The 12,625-nt window shown below is 53.3% G+C and overlaps 1 protein-coding gene across 1 annotated transcript in view; it reads right to left on the reverse strand.

The window, feature by feature from the left end:
• Positions 1-12,625, reverse strand: part of Myom2 (myomesin 2) — a 56,694-nt gene that overhangs the window by 5,121 nt on the left and 38,948 nt on the right. Inside the window, exons 24-32 of the mRNA XM_010620375.3 lie at positions 12,148-12,192; positions 11,542-11,678; positions 8,586-8,730; positions 8,419-8,478; positions 6,953-7,020; positions 4,096-4,209; positions 3,854-3,941; positions 3,416-3,454; positions 1,535-1,640 (exon numbers count right to left, since the gene is read on the reverse strand). Coding sequence (XP_010618677.1) covers positions 1,535-1,640; positions 3,416-3,454; positions 3,854-3,941; positions 4,096-4,209; positions 6,953-7,020; positions 8,419-8,478; positions 8,586-8,730; positions 11,542-11,678; positions 12,148-12,192 — 802 coding nt within the window. The remainder of the gene's footprint in view (positions 1-1,534; positions 1,641-3,415; positions 3,455-3,853; positions 3,942-4,095; positions 4,210-6,952; positions 7,021-8,418; positions 8,479-8,585; positions 8,731-11,541; positions 11,679-12,147; positions 12,193-12,625) is intronic.

The following is a 12,625-nucleotide window of genomic DNA, read 5'->3' on the forward strand; positions in this document are numbered from 1 at the left end:
CTTCAGGGCCATAATGGTTGATGCACCAGCAGTCACAGCCCCACCACTTTGGCATGATGGCCTAGTTTCCCCCTGGAGCAAGGCAGTAGGACCCTTTTGCTGAAGCACGTTCCTGCCGAGCTCCTCTCAGATGCTCCTAATGGCGTGGAGCAGACTTTCAGCCTGTCCAGTCAAGTGGCATTTTCCACACCCCTTGATCAATGTCACCCGCATCCAACCAAAGAACAGGGCCCTGGCTCACATCTGCGCTTACACAGCGTGCTGTGGACTCCAGCTCCCAGGACACAGAGTGCCCTGGAGTTCGAAGCCCCCTCCCCACGTGGCCCAATACGTACACCCAGCCCAGCCTCTGCAGCCTCGTCCCTGCCGCCCCCCAGGACTCACAGGAATACGGAGACTTGTGCTTAGTGATGGACGAGACTGCACTGTTGCGAGCTGTGTATGTGGCTCACTGCTGCTTCACAGTCACATGCAACTGAGAGCTCAGGGGACAGTTGGAGATCGGAAGACGCGTCTGGCTGTAAACGTGCTAGGGGATGCTAACTGTGGGGAGCGCAGGCACAGAAATACCACTCCCATGGGCGCAAATCTGCAGGACTACTCCCTCTCGGCAGCCAGGCCCCTTCTCCTGACCCAGCCCTGTGCCCAGCAGACCTATGGCCTGTGCCTCTGTCTGCCTGTCTGTCTGTCTGTGTGACATCAGCCGGCCAGGAAGTTTGCTCCTTCCCGGAGAGCAGGGATAGAGTGCACGTGCTGGTGTCCAGCTCCTGCTCTTGTGTGACTGCACACAGAGACTGCCTCCTACTCAAAAGCTGTTTCCACACTTCTAGAGTAGGGTCCCAGGGGGTCCTCAGGGGCTGCTCAAGAGGACTTGTCATAGGATCTGTGCACTAGTGCACCTGTGTGTGCGCAGGTGTGTGCAGGCGTGTGTGATCTCCCCACCCAGACCCAGCAGAGATGAGGCAGGGCAGCCTCTCCCAGCATGGCCACATGGACAGCAGTACACATGTGGGATATCTGCCACAAGCTCACACGAGACCCGATGCACCCTGATGTCCCACAGTCCGAAGCACATGTCACAATACAGGAGTGTGTCAGAGGAAACCAGGCGGAGAGTACACTTCCTGGCAGAACCACAACCTGCGCATACTTCTTAAAACCGAGAGTGCCTCCCTTTCAAAATACGGGTCGATGGGACAGCGAAGACAGCACGACAGGGGCTCCTTCACTGAGGGGCAGAACCCAGGTGTGCTGACCACTCACACCACTGGAAAGCTGCCTCACCACGCTGCCTGGGGTTGGTCAGAGATGGGGCAGAGGGACAGGGCAGCTCCCTGCCACAGCCTAGCTCAGGCTGCCCGGGGCCCAACTGCACGCCAGGGGCCGCTCGGCTCAGCTGTCTCGGGTGCAGCACAGATCCGGGGGCCCAGACCCAGGGTGGCCAGGCTGTGACTCGCGGAGGCCCCACTCTGTTAGAGGCCCGCAGTTGCTGCCTGCAGGTCCCTAGGAACAGAGCCAAGTGGCCCCTACTCACTTATGATACCATGTGACTTTCAGCTCCTCTGTGAAGTACTTCATGAAACACTGGAGCCGGATCCCTTCTGGGGTGCAGAGGATCTTCAGGGGAGAGGCGGAGATGCCTGCGGATGCCAAAGAGAACACCTCAGAGGAGCAGAGTGCACACACGGCACCGCATCCCCCTCGAGCGCGGTGGGGCCTTCCCGACACCCGCGCCACAAGTATTCAGGAAATAAGCGTGTGCTGTGAGCCACTCCAGATGACTTGAAAAGCCCTCTGCAGAGCACTGTCAGAGACAGAACCTTGGAAAAGGATCAGCCTCTGCCCCTAACAGCCTAAGAGGAAGAGACAAGGACACGTGCTAACTACAGCACCACAAACCCCAGCGGATTTGGTCTCAGAGTTGTGGGAACCAGAGCGGAGGAGGCTGCGGTTAGCAGAGTGATCCAGAAGGGGCCAGGGAGGCTGTGGGGTGAGAGGCCAGAGGAGAGGGAGTTGGGGCTGTGCTCAGCTGAGTGTGAGCAGAGCTCCACCTGGATGTGCAGCCCAGAGGGCCCTGCCTGGAGCACGCGTGCCCACGGTCCCGGGGACAAGGAAACAACGGGTCCCCACTGCAAGTGCGGATGTGTGGGAAAGACGTTCTTGTAACTTCAGATAGGTGAGCAATGAAAATCCAGATTTTGAACTTAAAAATAGAGTATTTTGAATTGTATTCCTGGGAATTTACTCAAAGGAAACATTCCTAAATACTGGGAAAAGCTTTTCCTCAACCAAAGATGTACCTTGTAGTTATTGAGAATGATGAAAATTGCCAATGCCCCTTCAGGGAAGTGTTTAAACCCATGAAGTATATGCAATTATTAGATATAATGGGTATAAAGTCTACATGGAACAAAGAAAAATAAAACGTGGGGGAATAAAACAAGACACAAACTGCATGTGTGACCCCAGCTGTGTGCGGAATAAATCCCAGGTAAGAGCACCACCGCTGACGCCGCTCCCTGGCTCTGGGGTGGGGTTCTGAGCCCACTCCCCCACGGCTCGGGTCAGAGGGGCTGGCGCAAGCCCATCCCTCCTGGGGCTCCCATCTGCAGGCCACCAAGGGGCCCCACGACACCGGGGCACGCATGATGTGCCACACTGCCAGCCACTTCTCCAGCGCAAGAGCAACGCCACTCTCCCGGGGCTCCGTTCTCCTGCCCCGTGAAGCAGGAGTTAGCCCACCAGAGTACTGCTGATCTAGCCCAAGTCTTTCTGTCTGACCAAGTGAAAGCAGGAAGGGCTATGGACAGAAACACTTTGAGAAAGCGGTGAAAAGTAAACAAAGGGGCTGTGACAGAGCGGCCGAGAACTCAGGCTGGGACTGTCTGCATCTGGAGGATCCTCACCGCTGCAGTGAGCACCCACAGTTAAGCTGGCCACCCGGCTCTCGTGTCTTAGCCACTTCCTTGGATTATAAACAGGGCATCACTAGAGAGCCTGCAGGAACAGTTACAGTTTCTCCCCCAAAGCACTACACAAATATAATCTGCTACTACCAAGAAATGGCCAGTCTCCCTACTCATGATTTTCAAGGAGGAGCAAATGGAGATATGATGTACTTGCAAAGCTAAAGTGGTTTTATGTATATGATGAAAAGCTAGAGTTTTAAAAACTTGTTATCACTATTTAACTTTTGGAATAATGGTGCCGCTAGTGATTTACACTGAAGTCATTAACAAAAGGCAAATGAGAAGCAGTTGCAGCAGGGAAGCTGGAGCTGGATTCACACAGACCAGGCTCTGAGACCCCAGGCGGCCCCTGCCCTCTGTCCAGGGCGTGCACGGGAACACCGCCTGCCTGTCGGGTTCCTCCTGCCAGCAGCACCAGATGACCCGGAAATGGGGCCCTGACTCACCACAGACTCGACTCATGGCCAAGATCATGTCGTCATACACTGGGGAAAAGAGAAAGGTGCCGTTAGACACATTTCCCAGGCTGCAGCATTCTCCCAGTGATCCCACCCACACGGGAAGTCAGGACGTGCGTGTGAAGAGTGAGACGTTGGAATGGTCGTTACCCAAGGAAGCCCAAGTGTGCTTTGCACCACAAGTGCCCTGTCCTTCTAACCCCAAGAGAGACAAGTGGAGCCAGGCTGTTCGGCCCCCAGATGACATTGCACCTGGGCCCCAGCAGCCGACACCACGTGAGTCTCTTAAGCACGGAAACAGCTGAGTGCAGCTCGGGCACTGCTGTGCTTTCTCCTAGGACGGATGGCGAGGGAACCTGCACGAGCAAGACACACATAGGTGTGCCCTCAAGCACTGCTCTGGCAGCCAGCAGGGGCCTCCTCTACCTTTGCCAGCTATCTCGAGGATGGACACATCTTGACCTCTGTCATCCTTCAAGGTCGCCTTGTATTCGCCATGGTCCTTCTTGGACAACTGCAAAGAAAGCATGTTCCACACTCGTGTGACATCAGTACCGTGCTGCTAAAGCACTGCGTTCCCTGGAGACAAAGGAAATCTGGGGCACAAACTGGGAGACGATGCAGACGAGGAGTGATTTTGCAGCACTCTTTTGCTGGGTATTTGGTACCTTGGGTATGAGCAGCTCACAGATGCCCTTCTCCAGGTCGGGCAGCTTCTCTGTCTCATACAGAACATCGTCCTTGAGCCACTTGAAAACCGTTTCCTTCTTGGTGTTTGCAACCTACAAAACAGAAGTCTGAAATGTGAATCCCTTGGCTCATGAAAAACAGTCTTTTAGACTTTAAATCACAGACCTAAAAATGAAAAAATGATCGATTTTTACTCTAAACAGTCTCAGACCGAGGTTCAGGGAAAGCTGCCACGTCTAATAATGGCAAATATCCTCTTAAACAACAGCTTCTAAAATAATGCAGTTCTTAGGGTTGTGTCCAGAGGAGGAATGGAATGAGTCTCATAGTCCTGATTTGTGAAATTAGATGGCATACAGGTCCCTGGTTCATGGGAAATGCCACGCTCAGACAGGTCGCAAGCACTGCACTTTTCATCTGTAACAGTGCAGCCTGTTCCCAGAGGTCCTCCACACAGGCGGGAAAGAGGCGCCAGGAGGGGCTGTGCCTTCACCGCAGGCCCTCACAGACACCAGCTTAACCCAGACACTGAACTCTGCAGGGCTCCGTGCCGAGTAGCCCCCGGCTCAGGGCTGACCTGTGGCCAGGAGAGGAGAAAGCGGCCCAGGGCTGTGCCCCCGAGCCAGAAAGACCTGCCCTCCTGTTTCCCAATGATGGAAATTGCAAAGCATCAGACAATGACATTGGTTTCCAGAGAGTAGCATGGAACTCACCTCTGCTGAGTGCACTGGTGTGAACAGTGTCGCAGGATCAAGATCACTGCCGAGCACAAGTCCCACCACCCATCCCATCCTCGCCCAAGTCTGGGACCCTGCGTGGTGGCACAGAGAGGCTGCCTGCCCTGGTGTCAGGGCCCGGGTGTGGGACCTCCTTCCATCACTAGTGTCACAGGGGACAGGGCTGTCCAGGCCCAGCGGTCACTTCCTCCACCCCAGCGTGGCCTTATCATCTCCACGTCCACGTTCAGCCCTTGCTCTGTCACTCCCGCCCTAGAGACACTGGTGCTGGCCCTGTGAGATAAATAGCCCCCGCCAGTCCTAATTCCTTATTACGTCTATAGGCGGCTGCTTTACTGGACATCCCTGGAAGACAGCCAGGGAGCTCCTCAGACTCTCGTGGCACAGCCAGCGCCTCCAGGCACCCAGCGTCCTGGTGCAACCCTCGTGTCAGATTCCCTGGTCTGATGACAGGTTTCCCTTAAACCGTTCTTTTTAACCAGTGACTTCCTGTGGAGTGTGGGTCTACGCCCACATGGACCTGGATTTTGTCAGGTGGCTCCACTTAGTACTGCTGCGCGACAAACCACACAAGCGGTCTACAGAACATCAGGGCGGACAGGGACACGAGAATGCCACAGACCACTCCAGCCTCAAGTAATACTCACCGGGCTTCCATAAATGTCTGTGCCTACAGATAGATACATCTCTTTGGCCAGGAAACAAAGGGAATTTAAATATTCATAGAGGAGGCTATGTAGGAGGTGGGCTATGCCCAGCCAGGGCACACTGGAGCCCAGAGGGAGTGACTCCTGTCTTGCCTCACCCTTGGGCCACGCAGCTCCCATGGGTCCTGTGCCATCAAGAGAGACGCAGGCCAGCATGAGGAGAGGTCTGCCCATGCTGGGCTCTGAGCTGCTGCTGCAGATAAGCCGATTTTTACAGTCTAGACCCTGCAAGGCTCGAGCCTGTCCTCTCATGGCAGCCATCTGAGAAAACAGCCGTTTGCAGCGCCAGCAGGTCAAGGAAACAGCCCACTTGTCCCCCAGAGCTCTCCCTTTAAATGTCTGGTACAATGTTCACCTGTTGAGCAAGCAAGCTTCCCCTTCTTAGTGAACTTCTGTATATCTTTCTGCCCCTGAGTCTTCTCAAGTCTGTTGACACAGGAGTTATACTACCAAAATCAAACCTAAGTATCTTTGCAAGAGATTGTGAGCATATGAAATATCAAAGCTCTAGAGCTAGTTTTCACTAAAGAGACATGAACAAAACACTGATACTTAATTCCAGCTACCAATTGGTAGGAGAACAGTGAGAAAGCTTAGCTTTATCCTACAGACTCTGGGAGTGCCTGGCCCTCCCTGGGGTGTGTCTAGCATCACCCAGGTCCACTGCTGTCTCCTCAGAGCCTCTCTGGGAGCTCTCAGAGCTCCACCCCTGGGTCTGGACCCCTCCATGAATTTCCCATGGGGTAAAACGCATACCAGATTTACCCTCAGCCACATTTTTACCCCTGTTTTCATCACCCTGCCTGTTCTGGGTCTGGGGTGTGCCCTGGGTGACTCTCACCATTAACTTTCTCCTCCACCCAGGCCATGACTAGGTGGAGGCCAAAATGATGCGTTCTTCACTTGATCTTAGCCAAAAGGCCGAGACGCAATTAAAAATGGTACGTTCTTGTTCCCTTGTCCCCCAGACCCTTCTTAAAATTAGTGACAAATAACTGTTGTCAGAAATACAACTCAGCAATAATCGAAGCCATTTTTATTACTGAGTTATTGAAACAGAGCCGTAGAAGCAGGTCCTAATATGTGCCTCTCAGCCCGGCTGCAGTCACGTGAGCAGTGACGGCAGACTCCCGCCACCATGCTGGCACACAGACCTGAGAGAGCCCGAGAAAGCATCTCCCTAGACACCCCCAGTCTCCTTTGTGGGTCCGCCCTACGACCCCATGACAAGATGAGCGTCTCAAGGCCAAAAACACCCTGAAGCTGAAGGGCACTCAGTTCACCACGCCCACACTGAGCCCACGTGTGTCACTCCCAGAACAGGACCTGACCGGCCACGGGCCACTCCCTAACCTGCCCCCATCGGGACAAGAATGGGTCTGTGTCCTCACCTTACACACAAGGCGGACTTCACACTCTTCTGTGATGTCCCAGTGCAAATACTCCGCAAAGTGAGGACCTACGGGAAAAATGGGGAGAGTCTTAAAGGCCAGAAGTCACGTGAACAGAAACACATCCATGACACGGATGCGGCCTGGGCATGAACATGTGTGCGGAGACATTTACATGTTGTGTACAAAGCATGCAGTTTGGGCTGCAGAAAAGAGCTGTGTGGCTGTGGATCCCAGGAGCTTCCATGACCTGGGTCACAGTGTGGGCCAGGAGACCCATGGGAACCTGCTTTTCCTGGTGGCAGTGTCAGCCCACCCCTCCTTCTTGCTGGTGTGGAGTATCTACTGCTCTTCAGAAAGAAGACTGAACCACTGTATTTTCTTTCTCAGGCATGTGTCTAACTGGACACTCAGCAGCGTAGTTTATAAAACCTTTAGTGTAAGAAAATTAATAGAGCCGGGGGTATTGGTGCACACCTGTGATCCCACCATTCTGAGAGGCTGAAGCAAGAGGATCTCACATTGAAGCCCAGCCTGGAAAATTCGGTGACTTAACAAGACCCTGTCTCAAAATTTTTAAAAACTGGAGATCTAACTCAGTGGAAAGGCCCCAGTACTGAGAAGGGGAGAAAGGGCAGGGGGATTAATGAACACGAGATGGAGGAAATTAGTGGACGTGAGATGAAGAAAAGGCTGTTTGACCTACTGATTTTCTAAAGGCATAGTTTATTTGTGCAGGATTTCAAATTCAATGGATTTATGCATTTTTTAATCTCAGAGCATTTTTCTTTAAAGTAAGTGTAGAAGTAAGTGATAAACTAATAATGCCATTATTCAACACAAAAAAAATACAGAACAGATGTAGGATGTAGGTACTAATGTCTTTTATATAAATCATTCCGCAAAGTGGGCTCAGATGGTGCCCGGAACCCAAATGCTGCCTCTTCTTGAAGCCATGGGGGATGCCAGACCAGAGCAGGACTGGCCCCGCACCCCAGAAAGGCAGCTGAAGAAGCCACTGCCTGGCACAGACAGTGTGGGGAGGCGCAACCAGCTGACGAGGCAGGCACAGGTGAAGGCGTTACAAGAGCACCACATGCACCGTCAGGAGTTACAGTGTGAGCAAAGCAAAGGAGCATGCAGGAGAGAGACAGGATTGCCTCCCACAGGGTGTAGAAGACAACAGCCAGCAGTTGGCACGGGACCTGCCTGGCCAGACCACTTCCTGGACAAGGGCGAACAGCACGAAATACAAACATCAAACAATGGGCAGAGTCTTCCTAAATAGGAAGAAAATATGTGAACAAAATACACATACAGGGCAAAGGACAGAGAGGTGTCCAAATTTCCACAGCAAGAAATGGCGGTGACCACTCCAGATGGCCTCAGACTTGTATGGTGCAAGTCGGACAAACATTCAAGCACAAGCCTGTGTTATACTGGTGGGGAGTAGGCCGGCCACTTACCTTGCTTCCTGAGAAATTCTTTCCTTTGAAACTCAGCCTTTTCCAGGACAGCCTTGAAAGCTAAATGCAAGAGAGAGAGGTGTGACCTGTGTTTGCTTTTCTCCACTCAGAGGAGTTTTCTTGGAGTTATCTTTTGTGGACACATGAAAATGTCCAACAGAGCATACCATCTCCAATGAGAACCAGAGAAGACTGGCTTTTTGCTTTTCCATCATGAATCTGCACTGTGTAGGTTCCTTCATTTTCAATACTAAATCGATCCATGACCATCTCAATAAGCCCTGTGGACTTGTCACACTTAATTCTGTGTGCCTAGAAGCAAGGAGGACAGAAGATTACACAGCAGTCTCCCTTCCAGCTTTCTTTCTATATTAAACGGCTGCTCCAGCTACAACAGCCAGAGGAATCTCAGCAGAGAAATATAAAATAAATTCCATCAAGTAAACCTCTGAGGGAACCAAGGGTCAGACAGGTGCCAGTTCCTTCCTGTGGCAAAGCCCAAGCTCTTTGTGGGAAGCTCCTGGTACCACCAAGCTCCAGTGGTACCTTCCCAGCAGAAACGCTGCTCATTACCCAAGAGTGAGCACCCAACACGTGCTGATCCAAGGAAGAAAAGGAGCCGACAAGTGTGATCACATCCCGCACAGAAAGTCACAGAGAAGTAACCCTCACGACATTGCTCCCAACCTCAGGACTCCCGGCCACACCTCAGGCTGCAGCCACAGTGAGGTGCAGCAGCCTTGGTACAGGACAGACAGATGCTCCCTGAGGCACGCTACAAGTGACAGGCCTGACTGGTATCAGAAGAGAGAAGGACACTTAGAGCCTGTGCTGTTCCCACCTCAGCACCTGTCTCCTGACCACAGCGCCTCCGCCCCTCCCCTGCTCCCGCCTTTCCCTGGACACCACCCACCACCCCATGCCCTCGTGATGACTCACATACCCTGGAAGCTGGATGCCATCCCTGCGCAGCAGCACCCTCCCAATCCTCCCCCAAGTCCATCTGTCCTCCGATGACCCCAGAAGTAGGACAGGCAGACTGGTCACTGCAACCCCACACAGTGCAAGCATAGCGCCTGGCTGGGGGGAACAGCAAATGGACACACATCTTTTTTTGGGTGGGGGGTACCAGGGATCAAACTTGGATCCTTGTGCTTGTGAGGCAGGCGGTGGAATCACTGAGCTAAATCCCTGGCCCTGAACGCACATCCTTAACAAGCAGAGTAGCTGGGAGCATCGGCCCTCCATGGTCACTGGTGTCACCCAGGCTGTGCCACTGGGCCTGCAGCGGCACCGCACAGGCTTTGTCCGGGCCTCCTTGCTCCTCCTGTCTCCCCACTCTTGCACCAGGACAAATTCTTCTCTGGCCTCGCTCACAAACCACACACCAAGGAGCAGTCCCCACTCCTGCTGGACACGGAGAACAGACACCAAGCCAGGCACAGCCTCTGGCCCCAGGAAAGTGACAAGAGGGGACACAGGTGCCGAGGCACCAGCAGGGCAGGAGAACCAACAACCTGGTTACCAGCATGGGTGAGGGCAGCTGGGCCAGCTGGGGGCTGCATCCAGGAGCCTCTGGTCAAGCGAAAACCACACCTCTCGGACCAAGCACCTGCAGGGCCCTTGCCTGCTCACCCAGCCTTAGAAGCATCCCAGATCACAGCCCCTCCAAGCAGCTCCAGAAGGGGCGACTGCCACACCTTTCCCTGCATGCTGCTGCCTCACGGCCAGAGATGAACAGGCAGACAATGGAAGGCCCACAGCTCCCTGGACAGCATCATCCCACCCTCGGACCACGCACCAACCTTCGAAGTGCCAGTCCCCTTTGTATTGCTAATTAAAGAAGTGAACTAGTCCATCCATGTTCCACAAATCAGCCAGGTATTGATGCCATCCTTTTTTGTGTGTGTGGTTTTTTGAGGCAGGGTCTCACTATGTAGACCAGGCTCACCTTGAACTCCTTCCTGGTGATCCTCCTGCCTTAGCCTCCCTAGTGCCAGGATTGCAGGCATGCATTACCTCACCCAGCCACCATCCATTTTTAAAGCAAGCCCCTATTGCAGTAGGAAATGGTAACTACAGTTGTTCTGTGATCAAAATGCAGTGCCCTACAACCTGCTTCCTCCATGGTGTGACCCTGCACAGAAACTGCCTCCAATTGCCTGATCCAGGACTCTCCCTGAAGCAGGTTTAAGCCAACTTGTTCATGTCTCCTCTGTCACCTTTTCCACAGTATAGACGGACTGGAAAGTCATGTGACTGCTTCCATACAAGGTTTCTGTCCAGAAGTCAGCACTTGACCATCAGGCTTTCCACACTCAGGGGCTACAGAAGGGGAGATGGCTGCCACCCATACTTCTGATGGACATTTGCCAAGTGAGCAAGGAAGGAGACCTTGGGCCTTGGCTGAGTGTCTAAGACACCACACTCAGGTGGAAGAGGGAAAGGTGTTGGAGGTGTTGAAGAGACCTCAGCCCTACTCCTGAACAACAGAGGCCCCCAAACAGCTGATCCTGCTCTGGGTCCCCTGATGAGCTATAATTATAGAAGAGGAAGTTCATCTAAACACAATCAATGTCTTTCCCAACATTTGACAGCCAGAAAGGAGGAGTTGTAAAAACTGTAGGATTCATTCCATAGAATCAAAGCAACCATGCCCCTATCAAGCATAACATGCATTTGGAAGGTTCTGTTACTGCTGTGTCCCGACCCCCAAGGGAGCAGCCTAAAGGATTCGGGACACCAATGGGTTATTTTCTACCTGCTGTCTCCCACAGGAAGTTGCAGGGCTGAGGACACAGGGTGGTGTTTCTCATCAGAGAGCAAAGACCACAGTCCTCCAAGAGCTTTATCAAGAATGAACAGACACAAGGATAACCCCCAGCATCTGAGCCTCTTCATAAAACCGGGCTCCAAGTTTGGGGATTTTTAGTTTCAACAGGTTCACATTTCATAGGCCGCATATGTCCTTAACCCAGAGCAAACCTCAACAAGAGCCCATGGACTCCATTCACCTGGTCAGACCTCTACATCTCAAACTCGATCTTGAGAAGGGGTGAGGAGAAACCCAAGTGCTGACTCCACACAGCGGACCTCGCCACCAGCTGGGTCTGGCCTACTCACCTCACTGTCAGAGACTTCTCTGTCATTAATGACAAACCGGAAGTTGGCATCAGGTGACAAGTGCTCAGCCTGGAGCCAGAAGCGAACCTGGCCCTTATCGAAAATCTCATAAGCTAGTTCTGACTTCAGAGGAATCGCTGTGGGGAGAAAAGACATCATAGCTGATCACACACACTCCTGCAGGAGAGCAGCTGCACATCGCAGGGAACACCAGGCCCAGTCACTAAGCTGCCTGACAGCAGGAACCCTGGAGTCTTGTGTTGGATTATGGAAACCAAAACTGACATCCAGAGCTCTGACTGGTCTGATGCAGTGTTAAATCTCTTGCACACAGGTTCTGGGGAGCTTTCTGGATGGGATCCACAGTGGCAGATGTGTCTGTCTTCCCATGTGCACAGCTCAGGATCTGAAGGCCAGGCGTGGTAGACACCCTGCAGCAGTGAGGAGCAGGCACAGCTACACGCAGACAACCACTCCTTCTAAACTGTATTACACGCTGTGAGCTGGCATCCCACAGGGGCCTCCTTCCCAAAGTCACGCCCAGAAAAGCTCCCCACTGGGCTGCCTGAGGGTTCGCACTGTGTGCCAGGTGCCTGGTCTACTTACTGGGGTTCTTGATCTCGTTGCTCAGCGCCATCAAACGCTCAAGCTCTGAAACCAAGAAAAACTGTTTTCACCTATGTTGACCTGTGCACTGAGATGCTGCGGACAGCAACAAGGCTGGACAAGAGCAGGGCCTCGAAGCACCCAGACTCCATCATCACCAAGACTTCACTGGAGTAAGCATGAGAGGCAGTGCCAGGCCTTAACGCTCAGTCCATGGGCAGCTGGCTGCACCCAGTACTTGCGATAAGGCCTTGCCCAAGGGACAGCAGAGGGCAGGGTGAGCCCCACTGAGCATGGGGATGCAGTGGCAGCCCCTAAAGTCTCAAACAGGACAGCAGGGGGGACACGGCAAGCCACCTGGGCAGCCACACCATCCCTGCTGCGCCCCCTTTGGGGCTCTGCTGTCCCACAGCACCATGGCTGTGGGCTTAATGTGCCCCTAAGCTGCTGTGTGGAGAGGCGGGGCTGGTGGGGTGGG

This window comes from Fukomys damarensis, unplaced genomic scaffold (genome assembly GCF_012274545.1).
Source record: "Fukomys damarensis isolate Sample0158 unplaced genomic scaffold, DMR_v1.0_HiC HiC_scaffold_18, whole genome shotgun sequence".
In the NCBI taxonomy this organism is placed as follows: Eukaryota; Metazoa; Chordata; class Mammalia; order Rodentia; family Bathyergidae; genus Fukomys; species Fukomys damarensis.